General features: G+C 38.7%; 1 protein-coding gene across 1 annotated transcript; it reads left to right on the forward strand.

Annotated features, from left to right (window-relative positions):
• The first annotated feature begins 452 nt into the window (after positions 1-452).
• Positions 453-22,681, forward strand: EIF2S1 (eukaryotic translation initiation factor 2 subunit alpha). The gene is made up of 8 exons (XM_030319363.1): positions 453-587; positions 4,764-5,005; positions 8,800-8,879; positions 11,963-12,114; positions 15,739-15,845; positions 17,421-17,518; positions 18,667-18,810; positions 19,720-22,681. The coding sequence occupies exons 2-8, from the start codon at positions 4,765-4,767 to the stop codon at positions 19,843-19,845; spliced, it is 948 nt and encodes a 315-aa protein (XP_030175223.1). The 5' UTR covers positions 453-587; position 4,764; the 3' UTR covers positions 19,846-22,681.
• Positions 22,682-22,855: the final 174 nt, after the last annotated feature.

A 22,855-nucleotide genomic window follows, 5' to 3' on the forward strand; every position in this document is an offset into this window, starting at 1 on the left:
AGGACAAAAAAAAAAAAAAAAAAAAATAAGGCGATGCCCGGATGTTGAGGCCTCGCCCCCCTCCACCCCCGAACCGCCCCTCACTTCCGGTTCGCCTCCTAGCCCCTCCCCCTCCCCCTCCCAGGAGGCTGAGTAAGGCTTTGCACGCGCGAGGTGAAAGAACAGGGGAGGAGTACACTCCTTCTCTTCCTCCACTTTTCGTCTTTGGTCACAGCGCCACCTCATGGTTGACAGAAGCTTTGAGAGAGACTTAATTCTTCAAGGACAAGGAATCAGAGTCCTACCAGTTCCCTGCGCCTTGAAGGTTACTTAACGAAAACGACAGATAATCGAGAAAACGTACTTTTCAGGTCCTCCTATGATCTACTTTCTTCCTTTTCTTCGGAGGACCTAGACTCTATGATCAGTGAGGAAGAGGGACCGCTGTTCCACTGGCGCATGCGCAATGCGAGGTGGTTCCGCATGCGCGGTGGGATAGAGCGAAGCGCACGCTGAGGTTCGGCTGCCGCTGCGGCTGGACTGTCTAATCTCTGCGATTAAAGAGCACGGCACGGGATCCCGGCGCGGGATTCACATACATACCTCAGGTGATTAGTCCCCCAGATCGGTTTCTTCAAGAACTCACTTTGGTTGTGTCGGTTGACTGGTGGTCGAGAGAGAGTAGGCCCTGGGCTAACACCCCTCCCTTTCCCGTTCCTGCGCGGGAAGTGTCCGACACCACCCGCCAGCGCCGGCTTGGTCGGCAGTGTTAACAGAGGTGTCATTATACGAGCGGAGGGATCTTGTGAAGGAAAGTGGGCCAAACGACTGTACACCTTCAATATACTGAAAGTGAGGGTACCTTGAGACGAGGGGGTGGCCTTGGGAAAACGCTGTGACACCCCCACCCCAGGACACTAAGAATTCCGCTCCCACCCCTTTTTTTTCCTTCCGCCCCAAGCAAATGCTACCTCTCAGTGGAAACCAGACCAGACACGTGAAGGGACCATTGGGGTGGTCCGTAACGTTGACAAGAGCTGGGTTAGAAAGATCCAAGAATAGTTTATTTGTCCGATAATTGATTTTTTTTAATTGATGCTCATATTACTGTATCGCTTGACTTGTGCATTTTTACAGAATGAGTCACCCTTTGCATCGAAGCTAAAACATACTGTTGAAGAGTTCACTAATCTTAGTATCGGTTTGCCGTATTTCAGCACCAATGAGAAGAGAATTACACGCTGTGGCCTCACAGTTAAACATAACTAAAAAGATAAGGGAATTTTAGGGTTAAATGCGTATTCAGCCTCAGGTCCCCTTTATTATCCCCCAAACTTAGGCTACTTTGTTTCTTGGAGAAAAGTTGTAGCAGAGAAGTCCTGGTTTTTCTCCCGATTGAAGTTGTTCAAGGAAAAAAACTTGTGATTATGTGTCTTTCAACAGTGTGTGAATTATATAGAGCTTTACTACTGAGTTGATATAATGCCAAGTGACAGTTACTGATTCTAAGATCTCAAAAAGACACCCAGTAATATTTGTAGGAATCAGGGCTTCCTATTTCAACTACAGTGAAATAGTTTAAAAGCTTATTTGTGTAGCACTTCTAGAAACTACCATTCAGAGAGCGTTACTGGTGACAGTGAGAGACAAATTAAAATTATCGTGAATTGTCTCTGTCACATAACACACTTAACTTTGGAAAGGAATGTGGACGTCCTGGATCTATTATGGTTACTTGACCATGCACTGGTTTAAGGAGTCCTACCTACCATTTGACCAGGCACAAGGTATTTGAAATTGGCTTGGAGTTCAGTTAATACATTTTGAAAGGTGGATATTCAGCATTGAAGAACACATACCATATTGCAGTATTCTGACATACTGAGATTCTGTGGGTTAAAGGTATTCTGGATTTACTATGCGAAGTCTTGGTTTTAGTTCCTGTTCCAGTACCTTTTAAGTATTTATCCTTGAGGAAGTCATTTAATATTTCTGTTCCTTGGTTCCCTGGAACCCTGCTTCACTGTACTCCTTTCCTAGTACCCCATATTGCAATTGATATGCTTACCAGTTTGTTTCCCACTCTATGATTAACTTCCTTAGGTAAGAATCTTTAAGTGTTAGTAATACTACGTAGTAGATACTGCAAAAATAATTGTTTAACGAATTAAGTTACAAAATACAAAAAAATTACTCCTTTGCCTTTTATCATCATTATTTGTATAGCACAGTACACTTTGCAGATTTACATATATTTTAATCTAATTTGATACACTCCACAAACCTGCAAGGTCCATGACACAGACTAGAAACTACAGTTTAATGTGAATGCATTTCCCAAGCAACAACAGGTAGTTGTTGGAGGTAGGAGAGCAAGGGCTGAAACCCATGTCTAGAGCTATTTTGTACTTACTGGCTATTCTTTGTGTTGAATAACATACCATCAGCTATGTTCTTTTTTTTTTTTTTACTTTGTATATTGTAAAGAGACTGGTACCTCCTAGAGCAGTAGCATTCATCTCTCCCATTAGGATTCTTTTACAGTATTGCTGGTATTCTTTAATTATCAAATTAAGCCTTGATTCCCCAGAATTATCAGCTTTACTATTTGCATAAATTTGGTAAGTAAATGTGGTTAGCCTCTATTAAATCTCTTAAAACTGTTTCACACATTCTGTGACATCATTTACTTTGATACCCAGTTTGAGACTTTTCTGGCTCTCAAATTTTAGTGCTTTACATACAGATATTTGACAACAGCTGTCCAAAAAGAAAAAAAAAAGCCATTTAAGAATGAAACAACCAGCTCAGCTGTTTCTTGCTGGGTAATTCTGGCCATTGAATGTCTACTTCCCTTTATTTGCTAAATCCCTATTTTGTCAAGCTACAAGAGAACTACATTTTGGCCCTATTATTAATATGCCACTTTATTTTTGTTGTTAAACAGGATAGATTGGTACTAAAAGTTTGCGTTAATCTATGATCTATGATTCAGCAATGAATATGTATATTGCATTTTTTTAAAGATGCTTCTGATATATCTATCAGTAATACTGAGAGAATATATAGCCTGATGAATCAGAGCACAGACTATGGATCCAGACTTCATAGGTTCAAATTCTGACTATCAGTTGTTAGCAGTATATGACAGAACAAGTTGCTTAGCCTGTTTGAATTTCTTCATTTATAATATAGAACTAGGGGAAGAGTGGTACTCAGGCAGTAGCCAATACCTATAGGTGGTAGATGTAAAAATCAGTGGGAAGCCACTGTGCAGATACATGTGGATGCAATTAGTTCTCAAACTGAACTGCAGCAGAACTCTGGTGTTCTGTGGGCTGGATGTGGTTGGTCTGTCTTTAAGATCAAGTAATGGCAGCCTTATTGCCCAATTAGGAAAAAAATAAGTAAGTGAATTTTCACACATTTTTCGTAGGCCTTTAGATCCTATTACTGCCTGTTTTCTGAACTTTGACAATAGTAAATTGGTTAAGGTTAGTAGAAAAACATGAAAATCAGCTGTGATTCATTTTAGAGCTTTCTTTTAAAAATACGTTCCTGTGCATGGTATAATTTCAGTCTTGTGGGTCATGAAAGGAGTGGTGCTGAAAGTAGGTTGGGTAGATCAAAGGGAATAGTTTTAAATATATTTAATGCTTGGTGGTTGGGACGCCTGGGTGGCTCAGTTGGTTGAGCATCCTTCTCTTGATTTCACTTGGGTCATGATCCCAGGGTCGTGGGATCAAGCCTTCTGTTGGGCTACGCTGAGCATAGAGCCTGCTCAGGATTTTCTGTCTCTCGCTCTCCCTTTCTTCCCTATTCTCACGCGTGTGCTCCCCCCAAAATAAAAAATAAAAATAAATAAATATATTTAGTGCTTGGAGTTTAAGAGATGCTTGAACTTTATAGTAATGGAGTTCTATAAAGCTATTCTCAAGATTGGGTATACCTATTCAATAGAAGTAAAGTGTTTTGGGGCGCCTGGGTGGCGCAGTCGGTTGAGTGTCCGACTTCAGCCAGGTCACGATCTCGCGGTCCGGGAGTTCGAGCCCCGTGTCGGGCTCTGGGCTGATGGCTCAGAGCCTGGAGCCTGTTTCCGATTCTGTGTCTCCCTCTCTCTCTGCCCCTCCCCCGTTCATGCTCTGTCTCTCTCTGTCCCAAAAATAAATAAACGTTGAAAAAAAAAAAAATTTTTAGAAGTAAAGTGTTTAGTTGTATTTAGTTATATTTATTTTTTTGTTAATAAGTTTTTGGTCTTTGTCGTAACATGATACTGTGAGTTTGGCTAGAATAAATGATAGGGTATATTGTTTGATATATGGTGAGGGTTGTGGTTTAAGTAGTGGGAAGATTCTTCCCTTTATGTGGGTGGTAGTATATAAAATCTTAGCTGACTTGGAGAATGAGTAGCTTTGGTTTTGTTGATAGGTTTATAGTAGTAGTGATGCTTCCCATCATTTGTTATTTCTTAAAGTGGTGGTATTTAAAATAGTGTTTCAAGGTGTACCTTTAATCCTTAAGTCTCAGAGTACTTCATAGATGGTCATTAGTTTTTATGATTCCTCTAAAACTGATGTCAGAGAATCACTCAAGCCCTACAAAAATGTGGAGCAACGTAAAAATTAAAGCTTCGTTCCTGAACATCCATCTGTTTTCTGGTACCATTTAAGAAGTTTGAAGAGTTGAGAAGACTAATCATTTCTTCCAGTGGCAAGATGTGGAAAATTGACATTTCTTTATTTTGACCTTAACTGATTGACTTGATTCTTTTGTTTAAAATGCAGAATGCCGGGTCTAAGTTGTAGATTTTATCAACACAAATTTCCTGAGGTGGAAGATGTAGTGATGGTGAACGTAAGGTCCATTGCTGAAATGGGGGCTTATGTCAGCTTGCTGGAATACAACAATATTGAAGGCATGATTCTTCTTAGTGAGTTGTCCAGAAGGCGTATCCGTTCTATAAACAAACTCATCAGAATTGGCAGGAATGAATGTGTGGTAGTCATTAGAGTGGACAAAGAAAAAGGTAAGTGGGAAAAATATCTAAAATACTTATTTTGGATTTAAAAATGTTTTATTTTAGTTTTTCTTTTTAATTGCTGGCTGCTGTAAAAACAAAACAAAAACATCTCCTTTTATGCTTAAATTCTTTTTACATACAGAGTTGTTAGAGAAGGATGCCGATTAGCCATCTAAGTAAGACTTCTTAAGTTAGTAGTGGCTTACTTAGCACATCCCAGGACTAGTTTCTGTGGTGAAATGACTTTTATTCCCAGAGGTTACAGGATCTTGGTAGTTGACTCATTTTGGCTAAACTCAGAAGAGATAGGATAAGTAAACCAGAGTACTAGTTCATTTAGATTTGTAAGATGCTTTTTTCCTGATTTAAAGCTAAATTTGCAATGAGATTATTGGATGAACGTGGAAATGGGGCAAAGGTCAGTGGATTTTAGGAACATTTTACATAAGCTTTGAAAAAGCAATATGCTGCAAACACACACCCAAAACCCAGTATTCTGTATCTCTTCAGTTATCAGAATGTTTGTGACTCCCCCAAAATCATGTGGGAGATTTCAGATAGTGCTGAATGTGTATTCATTTTTTTACTTGTCCCCTTTTTTCTGGACTCCATGTAAATCTTCACCTTTGTGAACACATTTTTTTCTAGACACGGTGTACAATACCATTAAGTAAGTTTGGGGTTCAACTTCCTTAAAATAATTGGTTATAATTGTCTCACTATAATTTATTAGGTGTTAGTTTTACATAGTAGTTACCATCGTTGCTTAAAAGACCAATCACCTTGATTGAACTTGTCTTTTTGAATACCTCAGCCATCTAGTTAATTGTGACACTTCTGCAAGTGATTGGTTTTATACATAACTGACATTTTTTTTCTCTGATTATAGTCGTAGGTGATAAACTTTAGAGACATTTTGTTATCCCTTAGATAGTGACTACCACTTAGCATATTGATTATTATATATGTTTTGGTAGGGCTTAACTTCTAGATCCCCCTATTATTAAACTACTAAAGACAAACTATACCTTAAACTTGTGTTAAGTCTTCATATCACTGCCCCACTGTGATGGTGTCTTGTCTAGTATTTTATTTTCTATCATAGAAAATATATACACAAGAAGGAATCAAATATATTTTCAGTTGCAATCAGAAAAAAGTGAAAAGGTATACTTAAGTACAGTAGATGTAAAAGTATTTTCATAGCAGCACTGTTTGCACAGTATTAATTAAAAACAAGAAACAATCAAAATCATGGTTAAATAAATTGTAACATTCATGCAGAGCAACTTTGTACGGAATGAGATCTCAGTGTTCTGATATGGAAAGATCCTAGAGTAAGATACAAGCAAAGTACAGAAGATCCTATAGAGGGCATCCACTTCTGATATTGGAGGATTAGGTTCTGTTGGACAAATGTTCCAATGTAACAGTTAAACAGTGAAAAGCTGTGAACAAATATATATATTAAAAAAAAAAAAAAGTGCCTAAAGATGTTGGGAGCAACCAAAGGCAGGCCAAAACTGAAGGTAGGTCAACCCTTGGAAGAGAGGAACTGCACTGGATAAGTTTTACAGTTGTTTGTCTGAGTGCATGCCATAGATAGCTTCCAGCAGGGCAGCTAAAATTCTAGTGGAAAGTCTATAGTGTTTCAATGGCTTGAGAATCAGATGAGAGTTCTGGACAACCACAACATTTGGAAGGTAGTGATGAGGATTAGAGAAAGGACCAACTCAAGGAGAGCCCCTTAGTTTAAATTATAAATTCTCAAATCTCTGCCTGAACCCTGAACCAGTAATGTATAGGATGGGGTACAGCCCCATGAGGGGCAACAGGGTAAAAATCTAAACAGATTTTGGTTGCTTTCCACCTGGGGAAACAGAGCTTTAATATTTGAATTCAGACAAGTTTTGCTTACTAAAACAAAAAATCAGTATCAAGAGGAACATAAAGGAACTCAGACTCTCTGGCACATATTATTCACGATGTCCAAAATTGCTAAACATTTCAGAAAACAGGAGAGAAAAGGCAGTCAGTCAGTGGAGACCAACCCAGAGGTGACCTTAATATTGGAGTTAACAGACAAGGATTTTAAAGCAGATGTTGTTAACTGCTCAAGAATATTAGGAAAATAAGCTTGTAATGAATGAAAAAAATGAAATCTCAGAGAAATTAGAAACTCTCACAAAGAACTAAATACAAATTCTAAAATTAAAAGTTTAATATCTAAACTCACTGGGCTAACAGCATAGATGGCAGAAGGCTCAAGTCAAACTTGCAGTGAGTTCATTTAAAAGAGCCAGTTTTGGGGCGCCTGGGTGGCTCAGTCGCTTAAGCATCCGACTTCGGCTCAGGTCATGATCTTGCAGTTTGTGAGTTCAAGCCCGGCGTCAGGCTCTGTGCTGACAGGTAGGAGCCTGGAGCCTGCTTCAGATTCTGTCTCCTCTCTCTGTTCCTCCTCCACTTGTGCTTTGTCTCTCACTATCAAAAAATAAATAGGGGCACCTGGGTGGCTCAGTCAGCTGAGCGTCTGGCTTTGGCTCAGGTCATGATCTCACGGTTGGTGAGTTCGAGCCCCGCGTCAGGCTCTGGGCTGACAGCTCGGAGCCTGGAGCCTGCTTCGGATTCTGTGTCTCCCTCTCTCTCTGCTCCTCCCCTGCTCACACGCTGTCTCTCTCTCAAAAATAAATAAAGATTAAAATAATAATAATATGTGTCTATTTAAATAAATAAATAAATGTAAAAGAACCAATCTGAAGAACAGAGCAGGAAAAAAAAATGTGTCAAATATTAAAAGCTCTATTCCAAAAGAAGAGAGAGAAAGGGCAGAAAATATATTTGAGGAAATAGTTGTCAAAAGTTTCCTGTATTTACTGAAAAAAACATCTACAACCTGGAGAAGCTTGGCAAACCTCAAGCAGGATAAATACTAATAAGACCACATCTAGGCATGTTAAACCATTGAAAAACAGAGATAGGGAAAATCTTGAAAGTAGCCAAAAGAAAACGACTCATTTACAGGGGAATAGTAATATGAATTAGTATGGTATTACTGAAAATAGTGGCTGTCTTAGCATTGAATGACTGACCATTTAAAGCACTGAAAGAAAAATTGTCAACCCAGAATTCTATATTTTAAGAAAATATTCAATAGTGAAGATCAAAAATGATGACATTTTTGGGTAAATAGAAACTTAAGGGGATGTATTACCTAATAAATCTCCATTATAAGAAACAATAAAGGAAGTTGTGCAGGCCGATGAGCTGTGAGGCCCGACATAGGAAATATGCGGGTAAATGTAAAAGACTATTTTTCTCTTAAATTCTTCAAAATACATTTAAGTGCTTGTCTCGTTATATACCCATGGGATTTTAATTTATGGATGTGATTGACAACATGAAGAGGCCAGTGCTGTGGCCACATCATGCCATGTAGGGCCACCATGAGGAAGCACCAGTTTTGGTCAGGAGACAGAAGGAGCATCAAGAATACAGAAAAAATAGATAATACAATTGACCTTGTGATGATGGATGCCAAAAAGACAAGTATAGAGAATCTTTTGACTAACTTTCATTTGGGTAATTGAAAGTATTAGTTCCCTCTACTAAAGTGATGCAGAATATGCAGTTACATGATACAAGTGCCTTCTGAAAACAGAAATCTCTCATCTTATATTTCTTATGCAGCATTTTATTGATAATAATTTTAGTGGGAAATAAGTGTAGATATGCCAACCAAACAACATGGTTGCAAAAATTTATCACAGTGCTAAGCTTTTTTTCAAACTTTTCTCATACAGGATATATTGATTTGTCAAAAAGAAGAGTTTCTCCAGAGGAAGCAATCAAATGTGAAGATAAATTCACCAAATCCAAAACTGTAAGTTTGATATTTGAGTGAAATTAGTTCACTATTTAATATATTTAATAATCAGCATGTAATATTATAGGCAGGAAAAAAAAAACCCCTGAATTTTCTGTAACTGTATTTCCATTTACAACTATGAGTTGAGAAGAATAATTTGAAGTCTTAATTTCAAAAGAGTTATGACTGCAGTGTTTTATCTGGTGGTGGTACTACCTTAAGGCATTGCTTATGGTTTGCTATTCTATAATGAGTATATTGGATGTTAGTGTTTTTAAGTTATTTTAGGTTAAATTAACTGTGGGTGATTTCAGTCAGCTTGACTTACGGTAACATGTAGTTTCTGGCTTTAAACCCTGTTTGGTGATATTCGAGACAACCAGCTATTGTATGTTAAGAATAAGCAAGGGTCGGGGCATCTAGGTCACTCGGCCAGTTGAGCATCTGATTCTTGATTTCAGCTTAGGTCATGATCCCAGGGTCGTGGGATCAAGCCCCAAGTTGGGCTCCATGCTGAAAGTGGAGCCTGCTTAAGATTCTCTCTCCCTCTGGCCTTCCCCCACCCCCCACTTGCACTCCCTCCCTCTCTAAAATAAAATGAAAGGGGCGCCTGGGTGGCTCAGTCAGTTAAGCATCCAACTTCAGCTCAGGCATGATTTCATGGTTCGTGAGTTCAAGCCCCGTATTGGGCTCTGACAGCTCAGATGGAGCCTTGAGGCTGCTTCAGTTTCTGTGTCTCCCTCTCTCTCTGCCCCTCACCTGCTTGTTCTGTCTCTCTCCCTCCCCGCCCTCCCCCTCTCCCCCCCTCTCTCCCCCTCTCCCCCCCTCTCTCCCCCTCTCCCCCCCTCTCTCCCCCTCTCCCCCCTCTCTCCCCCTCTCCCCCCCTCTCTCCCTCTCCCCCTCTCCCTCTCTCCCCCTCTCCCCCTCTCTCCCCCTCTCCCCCCCTCTCCCCCTCTCCCCCTCTCCCCCTCTCCCCCTCTCCCTCTCTCCCCCTCTCCCCCTCTCCCTCTCTCCCTCTCTCCCTCTCTCCCCTATCCCCCTCTCCCTCTCTTCCCCTCTCCCCCTTTCTCCCTCTCTCCCTTTCTCCCTCTCTCCCTGTCTCCTCCCTCTCTCTCTCTCTCTCTCTCTCTCTCTCTCTCTCTCAAAAGAAGTAAGCATTAAAAATAAAATAAAAAAAGAATAAGCAAGGGTTTGTGAATCCAGGAAAGCAAGGCAGGCAGGGGCCTGTTACTAGTTCCCCTCCCCCGCTTTGCTAGGGATCTTTTCTGTTTCATTTTCTAATTTCTGCTGAAATTCCCTACTTCTGTGCAGTAAGCCTTAATTAAGCAAGAACAGTCATTTTTTTCATTCTTTATCTTCTGTCTATATTTTTCTCTTCTCTGGTCCCATATAGATTATCCTTTATTCTCTAGGTCTTAGGTTCTTAATGGCACTGTTTCCATTGTTTCTGTTTTCTTTTTCTTTTGTTCTCTCTCTCTTGTGTGTTTCTGTCCTCAAGGTAAAATGCCAAGAAAACAATGCTTTAAATGAAGAGATTTTTGAAATCTTGATTAACCCCAATAAATAAGAGAATACAAATCTAAACAACCAAAAGACCATTATCCAAACCTTTCCTTTTGTTTTACTGATCTGTTTACTATTACTGCAGTATGGTTTACACATTAGAAAACACAATCATTAAAATCCCTTCTTAATAATCTGATGACCTGGGGCACCTAGGTGGCTCAGTTGGTTAAGTGTCTGACTTTGGCTCAGGTCATGGTCTCCCAGTTCTGGAGTTGAAGCCCTGCGTCAGGCTCTGTACTAACAGCTTGGAGCCTGGAGCCTGCTTCGGATTCTGTGTCTCCCGCTCTTTCAGCTCTTCCCTTGTTTGTGTGCTCAAGCGCATGGTGTGTGTGTGTGTGTGTGTGTGTGTGTGTGTGTGTGTCTCTCTCTCTCTCTCTCAAAAATAAATAAACTTTTAAAAAACAAGTAAGTAAATTAAAAAATAATAATAATCTGAGGCCCTTGCCATTCAAAATGTAGTCTCTAGGGGCACCTGGGTGGCTCAGTCGGTTGAGTGTCTGACTTTCGCTCAGGTCATGATCTCATGGGCTCTGTGCTGACAGCTCAGAGCCTCGAGCCTGCTTCGGATTCTGTGTCTCCCTCTCTCTCTGCCCCTCCCCTGCTCATGCTCTGTCTCTCTTAGTCTCTCAATAATAAGTAAACATTAAAGACATTTTTTTAAATAAAAACAAAACAAAAAAACCAAAATGTAGTTTCTGGACCAGCAGCATTGACATCACCTGACCACTTAATGCAGTATTTCAAGTCCCACTAAGTTTGATAAGCTCCACTCTAGGAAACTTTCACTTTGTTTTGTCCCCTTAGAATATTGTAAAATGAGTATGTTAGTAGATCTTATCAGGATGATAAGGTGATAGAATGAAATAGGCAATGTTAGTACCTCTCCTCACTCAATTTTCATATGTAATATGAAAACCTCTTTTCTTGTCTTTAAGCCCTTTTATTTTTAGGAAATTAAAAAAAGGGTTTGGCAGCAGTGAGTGGGAGGTAGGTAGGATTGAAGGATAACTGTTAAAATGATAACAGAGCAGAAAAATATTAAAATCTCAATTCTGGTTCCATGCTGTCATATGGAGTAGTAATAATAGCTTGCACTTGCATAAGAGGATTTGTATAATTTATAAATTTTGTACATTTGTACAATATTTTCCATTTATAGTGTGCTGCATTTGGATATATTTGACCTGTGTGAGAGCTCACTGCTGTAACAAGGAGAGATGTTAGTAGTTCCTTCTTCCAGAAGAGGAAACAAATTCAGAGAGGTTAATTAGTCCCAGAGTCAACTCATAGTCTGGGTCTTAGGACACTAAATTACATCCTGTTTCTACTTGTTATACCTACTTGAGTTAACTACTATTGGAAAGCCAATATTTCTCTATGAAAAAAGAACTTGTATGTTAATCTTTTGTTAAGAAATTATTGTAGTCTAATTAACCAAGGTTTTATATGCTGTCTACTGAAATATAAAAATACCTATTTTTTAATAGCTCTCTTGAATCTTTGAATTGTTGAACTCTTCATTTTGTTTCTAGGTTTACAGTATTCTTCGTCATGTTGCTGAGGTGTTAGAGTACACCAAGGACGAGCAGCTGGAGAGCCTGTTCCAGAGGACTGCCTGGGTCTTTGATGACAAATACAAGAGACCCGGATACGGTGCCTATGATGCATTTAAGCATGCAGTCTCGTAAGAACATCTTCTTGGCTCTGTTTCTACCTTGATACCACAGCTGTGCTAGGTCTAGCACATGGGTTGAGAGCCTGACATGTAATAAAAGCACAACATCCACGTATTCTGTCCTTGCCAAATTTAGGTTAAAACATTTCCGTATAAAAGGCCCATAATATGGGCCAATCCTATATAACCAAGCATCTGTAATTTTGTACACCATAGTTTTTGTAAACCATATGGTTTCACATTATCCGCTTACACATTTTCCCCTCCTAGTTTTGTTATTCTGGTTAACTTCAGGTCCAGTGTAAATGTCTCATCTATAACAGTAACCTTATTTTCTTTACCTTAGTTCCTTTGGCCTTCAGCCCATGCCACTTAAGCTAGTCTTCATATGGCCTCACCCTGGGTCTTATTATCACCAGAATTTGCTGTGTTTCCAAAACCTGTAATTCATACATTCTGTTCTTTTAGCACAGCTTCCTGTCCTTCCAGCTCCCCCATAGTTAGCTCTACTCTGTGTCTTCCTAATTCTTTTGCCAGTCTATGATTCCAGACCTTTTTTTTCCTCCCTGTCTTTTCACCCTTTCCTGCCTTCTCTTTCTTATTCAGCATAGACATACCATGGTCCATCATTCCAACAACTTTCTTGCCAATGTCATGAGCTTTTGCCCTGTTTTTCCTTCTGTTACATCCAGCCTTGGATCGATGTTCCTGCCTTCTCTACACTTGTAGACTACTGGGTGCTGCTAGGAAAAACCACAGTCTTGCAGGTTGGTGCCACTGCATACTCATGGTCTCCAACCTCAGCTGCGCCTTCACTGCTGCCTCACATTCTCTCTGCTCTTTGTCAGTTCTTCTCCCATTCTTAGAGTGGCTATTTTAGAGCTTTTCCACACTCTCCATCAGATACCCAGTCCCCCCCCCTCTTCCCTCCCTCTCAACTGGTATGTTTCACTACCTATTTTATAAAGACAATATAAGCCATTGCACAGGATCTCCTGTAGTCCTTCCACTATCTCAGCAAACTTCTCCCTCCCATCCATCATTACCTCCTGTGCTGGAATTCATATCCTTCCTGCTCTCAAACTAATCTTACCACCTGTGCACAGCTACTGCTCAGGGATCTCTTTTTATCCATTATTCTCTCTTTTGGGTTTTCAGCCTTTATCTTTGTTGGTTTTGCTCCATTAGTACAAAAATATGCTCTACCTTCTCCCATTTATACTAAAAGCAAACTTCTTTACTACCTTCCTCTACTTTCTCCTGTAGCAAGTATCGTATCCTTTCTAATAGCCAGACTCCTTCACTTTTGTGTACTTCCTGTCTCTCCTTCTGCACCTCCTACTCTTTCCCAAATGTTAATGCCCCACAAGCAGCCTCACCACTACACCAAGGTTAATTTCCCAGCCTTTGTGCTGCCAAAGGATATTGGTCCCCTCAGCTCTCAGAATGGCCAAGTAAGACCTGGGACTGTTAGAGTCGCCAGCAAGCCAACTCATCTGGGGCTCCAAATCCCTTACAGTCCCCCTGGTCCCCCCATGTGACTTTTTTCTTCATATTACGTTGTGGGAAAGGTAAGAAGAATAGTTAGAATAGCTAACATTTATATATGCCTCACAACAACCTGTGGTATAAGTGCTGTTATTATCCCAGTCTTACAGGTGAGAAAATTGAAGCAGAGATTAAATAATTTGTCCATGTGCACAGAGCTAGCAAGTGGTAGAGCCCCGATTCAGACCTAGATACTGGCTCCATATGGAGCTTATGCTATTAACCATTAAGCACTGTGGTATATTTCTTTCCTCCCTGATTTCAGTCCTGCATCTGTCAGCCAGTACATTTCATAATTTGATGTGCTGTCATCTTCCAGTCCTGGCTTAGCTCTCTCACTTCCACCTCCAGCACCCCCTCCATTACTGCTCGGCATTGGTATATGTTGTCTTTCCTTTTCCCTAACATTCTTTTGTTTCATCAGCCATGGAGTGACCACATTTAAAGATAATTCTATGCCACATGTGCTTCATATTTTTTTCTTTTAATTAAGAAATAAAATTTCTGAGATAGTTGGAAACCATATTTTACCCTTCCCAACCCATTCCCCTCATAAGTGGTAACTACTATAATTAGTATGCATCATTATTATTTACATTTTTATAGTTTTATTACATATATATATCTGTAAAGTACATATAGAATTTTTGTATTTAAAAATATTTCTTATTCATGTAAACTGAAAAACAAAATTTATTGTCATTGCAGATCTCTGTACCTTACAGTTTTACTTATAAGGCTGTTAAGAGCAAGATTCTCGAAATTGATAGATGTGTGCCTACTTCATATTAATTTTTATACAGTATTTCGAGAATATACTTTATTCCTCTATTAAGAGATATAAGGTCACACACACACCCTTATCCCATATTTTTGAACAGTGCTATTAAGAATATACATGTACGTTTCTCTATGTTTGGGAGTTTCTGAGGTATACACATAGCAGTAGAGTTGTTGGCTCATAGGACTGATTACACACATCTTTAAATTGACTCAGTTTTGTCAAAATATTCTCCGAATTGGTTCTACAATTTATATTTCCTCTAGCAGATGTATGAGCGTTCCTATTTCTCTTTATCCTCACCAACATTTGGTATATGTCTCAGATTGTTTTCCCTTTTGCCAAACTGATAGGTGTAATAGTATCTTGTTGTGGTTTGCATTTTACTGGTTGTTGGTGAAGTTAACAGTTTTCCTGTGCTTACTGCTGCTTCTATGAAACATCTGTTCATCTTATTGCTCATTTTCTGATGGTTTGTCTTGTTACATTTTGTAGGCAGTATTAGCTGAATGAAAGTTCCCTCCACCCAAATTCTTTTGCTTTTCATTCCCAAACCCCTGCTGTTTAGGCCTGATGCTTGCTCATGCCATTTCTACTTTAATACTTTATAACTTTCTTACAACACTTCTACCTTTGCTTTTTAAAGTCCTACCATCCTTTTAGTCATTCAGTTTTTTCATTTGTTCATGTTCCGCAACCATGCTGGTGACTAAGACCCTGGTCCCTGCCTTGTGGCACTCAGAAGGGTTGGGTGAAATGCCACGTTAGTCCATGCAGCCCTTCCTGAGCCCACTGACTGAAAGTAATCCCTTCCTCTACTGATTCCCAAGGATGCACTTTTATTTTTAAATTTGCTTGTATGTTTTTGTTCTTTTCAGGCTCCTTGAAACAGAGACTGCTAATTACATGGAAATGCTTAATTATTGTGAGATGCCAGATGTTTTAGAAGACATTTTAAATTCCTTGTTTTAGCCAGATCTCTAAAATTTTTCTTTACATAGTAATCAGTTAGGTGTTTTCTATTTGTCATAATTGTCCTAAGTGCTCTACTTGCACTTTCATTTAATACCACAGTCCAGTGACTGGGTGAATGAGTTTTCATCCTCATTTTACAAGTTTCGAAACTGAGGTCTGGAAGGGCCCCGAAACACCATTATTAAAGTGCAGAGCTAAGATTTGAACTCAGTCTTGACACTAAAGCCTGTGCTCTTAAACATTCTGTGGTACTGTGTTTGATGTCAGTTATTAGTAAAGTAACTTTGATCTTTTATGTTTGTGTGTGTGTTTTGTTTTGCTTTAATTAGAGACCCATCTATTTTGGATAGTTTAGATTTGAATGAAGATGAACGGGGAGTACTTATTAACAATATTAATAGGCGTTTGACACCACAAGCTGTCAAAATTCGAGCAGGTAAGTGATTTTTTAAATGTTTAAAATACGTTGCATAGATTAAAAAGTTGTTAAATGATGAGACTTACCAAAGAATATTTTGCTATATCAACATCTATAAATTTTTCTAAATGTCTATTTCTTATAACAAAAGTTGAAGAAATTATTTTTGCTTCTACTGAATCATAAAATGTATATATTGACACAAGGGAAAACTGTCATATATGCATTCAACTAACATTAAGTTAGCCCCTTTTTTTAAAGGGGGGGTGTAATTTTGTTTTAGAAAATAACTTTAAAATATTCTAATAGTACAGTAATATCCTTTTATGCCTGCAGATTAACCACTGTTAATATAGTTTGGAGTATATTCTTTCAGACATTTTTCCTACACATATACACTGTATAGGAATATATGCTATTTACATTCATAGATTTTTTTGTTTTTTTAAATTTAAAAAAAATTTTTTTTTTTAACGTTTATTTATTTTTGAGACAGAGACAGAGCATGAATGGGGGAGGGTCAGAGAGAGGGACACAGAATCCGAAACAGGCTCCAGGCTCTGAGCCGTCAGCACAGAGCCCGACGCGGGGCTCGAACTCACGGACCGCGAGATCGTGACCTGAGCCGAAGTCGGACGCTTAACCGACTGAGCCACTCAGGCGCCCCTGATTTTTTTGTTTTTTACAAAGATGGGATCATACTATGAAAAATTTTCCTCAACTAGCATGGTTGCCTTTCCATGCAAAACATGGGACTATTTCTCATTTTTTTTTAATGGCTTGGTGTGATATTTTTAATGTTTGTTGACAGAGAGAGAGAGACAGAGTGCGAGTAAGGCAGGGGCAGAGAGAGGGAGACACAGAATCTGAAGCAGGCTCCAGGCTCTGAGCTGTCAGCACAGAGCCCGACTCAGGCCTTAAACTCATGAACTATGAGATCATGACCTGAGCTGAAGTCGGGACGCTCAACCGATTGAGCCACCCAGGCGCCCCAGCTAGGTGTGATATTTTATAGAACAGTGAAACCAGTATAAACCAGTCTTCTCTTGATGGACATTTATCTTCTGCCAGTTTTTTCACTGTGAGAAAAAAATATTACAAATTGGCATGCTTGTAACATAGACACTTACCCAGTTATATGAGTGTTCTGTTAGGGAAACTCCGAGAAGTGCAATTGCTGGGTCAGAGGGTATGCAATTTCTAAACTGTTCTAAGCAACTTGCAGTTATTGTTTCATTCAGCCTTTATCACACTCCTCCTCCTCTCCACTTGACAAATAAGGAACTGAGGCATAGAGATGTTGGAATCATGATTTTAACCCAGGCATAGGCAGAAATCAAGGTGTTTGTTGAATTTCTCTCCTTTATAGTCATCATTCAGGGGCTTGATATGGAGGAAAAGATATCATTTCACTGCATATTCAGATTTTATAATTATGAAAGTTAACATATAGGGTTATTTCTATACTGAAAGGATTATGAAAGCTTTCATAAGTGTTTGAGTGCTAGTGTATCTGCCACATCTCTGATTTTTAAGCCTTTCAGTACTTTTTTGCATTATTTGGTATACGTTTTTCAATTTCTGTACTTTTAGATATTGAAGTGGCTTGTTATGGTTATGAAGGCATTGATGCTGTAAAAGAAGCCCTGAGAGCAGGTTTGAATTGTTCTACAGAAACCATGCCCATCAAGGTGAGTAATGTTTTCTCTCTCCCTGCTAAAATACCAACCTAAACCAAATCAGATTCTTTTTATGATCATGTTTCATAACAGGTGTCGGGCAGAGTGGTTCTTGGTGCTGTTGTCTAAAGGATGCTACTGCTACTGTCACAGTGGATAAAGATTTCTATTGGTATTTAGTGCCAGAGTGCCGGCTGTGCTAAACCTCCTTTATAATATAAAGAGTTGCTATGGGGCATCTGGGTGGCTCAGTCAGTTAAGCGTCCAGCTTCAGCCCAGGTCATGATCTTGTGGCTCGTGAGTTTGAGCCCCGCATTGGGCTGTCTGCTGTTAGCACAGAGCCTGCTTCAGATCCTCTGTTCCCCCTCATTTTCTCTGCTCCTCCTCTGCTGGCTGTCTCTTCTCTTCTCTCAAAAATAAACAAAAAAGGGGCGCCTGGGTGGCTCAGTCGGTTGAGAGTCCGACTTCGGCTCAGGTCACGATCTCACGGTTCATGAGTTCGAGCCCCGCGTCGGGCTCTGGGCTGATGGCTCAGAGCCTGGAGCCTGCTTCCGATTCTGTGTCTCCCTCTCTCTCTGCCCCTCCCCCGTTCATGCTCTGTCTCTCTCTGTCCCAAAAATAAATAAACGTTAAAAAAAATTAAAAAAAATAATAATAATAAAATAAACAAAAAAAAAAGAATTGCTGTGCCCATAATGCCCATAGGATCATGAAAAGGATAACATATTCTCATATTCACACATCTTTTAGGAGTTTTGGTCTGAATCTTCTAAGCAGTACAATTAACCAGATGGTTGTTATTCAGAATCTTAGATTTTCTTCTGTCAGTTTAGTTTAGAACCAAATAAGAATTTTTGTTGCTTTTAGAAACAAATTATCCATTGTTCTGATGATGGCTGTAGTTATTTTAGCCACCAAAGAGGGAGAAGTCTTAATTGTATATATTGTCTTTCAGTGGACTGTTTACATTGGATTATATCACTGTATCAACTAGTTTTTGCTGCATTAACAAACCAGCCCCAATTGCTGACTTACAGAATTAGAAACTAAGTTTTAGGGTGATTTGTTAAGGCAGCAGATTAGCAAAAAAGTTCTCAAACATGCTGATGGTTTTGTGTTGTATTGTTATGTTCATAATTGATTTTTTTCTTCTTTCTTAGATTAATCTAATAGCTCCTCCTAGATATGTGATGACAACAACAACCCTGGAGAGAACAGAAGGCCTCTCTGTCCTCAATCAAGCTATGGCTGTTATAAAAGAAAAGATTGAGGAAAAGAGGGGTGTCTTCAATGTCCAAATGGAGGTAAGGTCTATACTGTTTTTGCCTTGTTCTTAAAATATATAAGAAATTTAGGGGTCCCCAGCTGGCTCAGTCAGTAGAGTATGCAACTCTTGATCTTGGGGTCATGAGTTCAAATCTCATCTTGGGGTTAGAGATTACTTAGATACATACATATGTATGTATGTACATACATACGGAATTTAAATCTCTAAATGATTTGCATTCTAAAATACTTAATCACTGCCTTTTAAAACATGAGATACATCCAGGATTATAATTCTGCTAAGCATAAAATAATCATTGACTCAGAGGGCCCTTAAAGGGGCTTTTTAGAAGTAAATGAGAACTGTCACTCATTTAGAAGTAAATGAGAACTATGATGGTTATTCAGGAGTAAGGTCACTGATGGATGTTGGGTTTATCCCCCCAAAAGAGAAAAAAAATAGACAATAAAAATGAGTGGTTATTGTCAGAATTTAATGTGGAAGGCTTAAAATTTGATCTAAGGATTAGGAACAAGAGTAATGTTTTCTTCATCTCAACAAGAATGAAACCTAATTAGAAAAAAATGGTAAGTAATTTAAACCCAGAGGATGCATTTTTATAAAAGACATCTTATGGGTTTGAAAGATACAGCCACCGAGATGATTTTCATATTTTTCAGTTTTGGCTTATAAAAATGATAGAAGGGAATATTTTCTTTTAATACACATTTCTTTTCCCCATACTCTCACTCTTTTACATTTCTCCCATTATTTATCTAATGGAATTTGTTAATGATGCAGCAGCACTCAAGAGTGAACAGATGGCAGAGTTGGTGAAGGAAAAGTATTTTTTTAAGACTTAAAATACTAGGCAATAAGAGTATTAAAGTTGAATTCGTATACTGTTTAACCATCTCACTTTGAAATTATGCCTCTGCTTCCACAGCCTAAAGTGGTCACAGATACAGATGAGACCGAACTTGCAAGGCAGCTTGAGAGGCTTGAGAGAGAGAATGCAGAAGTGGATGGAGATGATGATGCAGAAGAAATGGAAGCCAAAGCCGAAGATTAACTTTGTGGGAAACAGAGTCCAGTTTAAGGAACACAGAACAGCCCTTCCTGGCTGTAAACCCTAGACTGAAAGTTTTCCAGTATTGAAAACTTCAAAGCTGAATATTTTTTATTTCCAAGTATTTAAATGTTCCAACAGACCAAAATGTGAAATGCCCTCCTAAAAGTCAAAAAGTCAGCTGTTTTCACACAATAGCTCCAACATTCAGCATTTTTTAAGGGAGTGGGCCTAATTTCACTAGAGATAAATCTTTAAGAACATAAAATTGGGCTTGTGGTTTCCATTTCTGATGTCTCCAGATTGGCACCCCTTTGTAGTTCAGTGCCTCCATGAGATTTACAAGGGGGCACCCAAAGCAAATAGCCTCAACCTTTCTATATAAAATGTATCAAGCAAACATTAAATAAATTTCTGGGATATTTAACTATAGGCTTCTTCCTTCTTGTCACCAGTTAAAAGCATTATGATTACTAAGATCCTAATTCTATTATCTTCCTTTTAGTCTAGATGTAGAAGAAACATAAGGGCAGGTGACCAAAGGATCTATACAGCGGATCCTTTCAAAGAAGGGTTTGGAGAAAATAATTTCTCAATTTTAACCACAGTTACAGTTGACTCTTAGGGAGAAAAAGCCTTAAAACACAATATAAAAATTACATAGGATGTGTGCCTTTTGCCAGTTTGAGACTGAGACTACATGGTATGAGGGAGAATTTATCACACTGGTTCTTGTTGGTGTACTAAGCTGCTCGCCCTGAGTTTGTAATTTAGGGTGGTAAAGTTTTTTTTGTTTGTTTTTAAAGATGCTGCCTTAGTTATTTTGAGTATCATTGCTCAGCTTTTGATTTTTTTTTCTCTCTCCCATTAAATCATTCACTAGGTGCCACCTAGAGCTTTAGTTCTTTATAACAAATAGGGATCTGATTGAACACAATTACAATGATTTTTCTATATTTCCATCATTTGTATGTTTAAGAGCTAATTGTTTTAAAGGTATATGAATCTAAAGGTAAAGAAATGTAAAGAAATTTCATAGATAACATAGGAACTTAGATACATATCTAAGTTACTATTTGAAGTTAAGTTACAGTAGCCAGGGTGTAGAAAGTCTTGAGTTTGAAGATTGGTCTGTTTCATAGATTTAATCTCTTTGGATACTTGAGGTACTAGATGTATTCATTTTATTAATTACTCCTAAGAATAGCTATTTAAAAACGTAAAAGATTAAACCTAACCCACCTTACTTGACTGAGGACTAGACTTAATTCAGTTATTAAAGGGACTAGGAAATAGAAGAGTGTGTTGGTGAAACAGTCAATGCCATTTTTGGAGGTTTGTCCCTTTATTTAATTCAGCAGCCTCTAGTAGCTTTTTAAATCCCAAAGTATAACTTCATATGGCTATTTCCACGAGATAGCCTTGATTGCCAGCTAGCATGCCATACTGGGAATATTTAGAGGAGGATCTAAATATTGGCACATGATTTTCACTTCACTTTGGTCTTTTTGAGGAGTCAAAAAACTAGTCTATAAGGCTTGTGACATCAAGAATGTCATCAAAATATAACCGATGCTCCCTAAATGTTTGCTGTAGGCAGGAGAATTGAATTTTCACCTTGTTTACTGACGTTTTTGTACTTCGAAGGCGTAACTGTTGAGAAGTACCGGTGACCTCTATGGTGAGTGATTTTATCCCATGCAAGCCTTTTGCTCAGCTCTACAACAATTTTGCAAATTTATGACCCGTCCCAGAGAAAAGGTTAATACCTCACTGATACCTTGAAGGAGAGAACTAAGCAAAAGCATACATATACCCTGCTGCCCTAACAAGATCACTTTCAAACGTGAGGACAAGCTACACACCCATCTCCAAATAACCTGAGGAACAGATTGACAAGGACAATTGACAACTTTATCCAAATCTTGCATCTCCCCACAGCGTCTTTTCATTAAAAACTGACAATTTCATCTACTCCCCATTCTGCCTTTGAGGTAAAAGCAGTTATATCAGCTCACACAACTGAAAATTAGCAGTAGTTTGGGTCTCGTTTAATCATAATTGAAAGTCAAAACCAGCCGAGAAAAAGTGGGAACATTCAAAACATTTCATTTGCTGTATTTTATAGCAAAAGAAGATGGACCAGTACGTACATGGGTCATTTTCATTTAGGGGAAACCTACAGAGACCTGCTAAGCACTAAATCACGCCAAGCATTATAATGATTACTCAGCTGCCATACTTTCAAACATTTTAGCTACTTTTGTATGAAGATCCATCAATTAAAATGGTTTGGGATTTTTAAAAATTCAAGTACTGGTACCTTGGCAACAGTTGCCCCCTGATTTGCCTCAAGGTGATGGCCATCTACTTTTTTCAATGCATGAAGATTCTAATACACCTATATAGAACGGTGCCGTTGCACCAATTTGGAGTCAAGCCATCAAGCCAAATGCGGTTTAATTTAGATAAACACTTGTTGATATTCAAAGAGCAATAAAGAAACTAATTCCAGGGACATTAGACCTTGGTGAAATGCCAAATGGAAAATGGTGCTTTAAAAGGCAGTCTCTTACAATGTAAGGAATAAAATAAAACCTCATTAGCTTGGAATTCCTGATCATTCAGGTCAGGTATTTCTAGACCAGATTAAGAGGAGACAGTTCAAACTAAAAGGAAAATTTTTTCCTTAAGCACTTTGGAAATACTATTCCCCTTAAATGTAAGTTACATATCTATTCATTAAAGGAAGTCTAAGCACTTGTACTTGGCAAGAATGCTGGCAGTAGCTTGTGCCAGATTACTGTATAAACTTGAAAGTAATAAAAATGTTTTTAAAGATACTGTATGAAACAGACTTTTCACTACTTCAGATTAACCCCACTGGTGAAGCTTCTTGGTACTTACATGTCTCAATGTTAACTTTAAAACAAAAATTTCATGCCTTAATTTAATTCTTTTACATCTTTCTCTGTCCTTTAGCAGCTTCTGCTCTGCATCTCTTTCTGAATGC

Source organism: Lynx canadensis, chromosome B3, assembly GCF_007474595.2.
Source record: "Lynx canadensis isolate LIC74 chromosome B3, mLynCan4.pri.v2, whole genome shotgun sequence".
Taxonomy (NCBI): Eukaryota; Metazoa; Chordata; class Mammalia; order Carnivora; family Felidae; genus Lynx; species Lynx canadensis.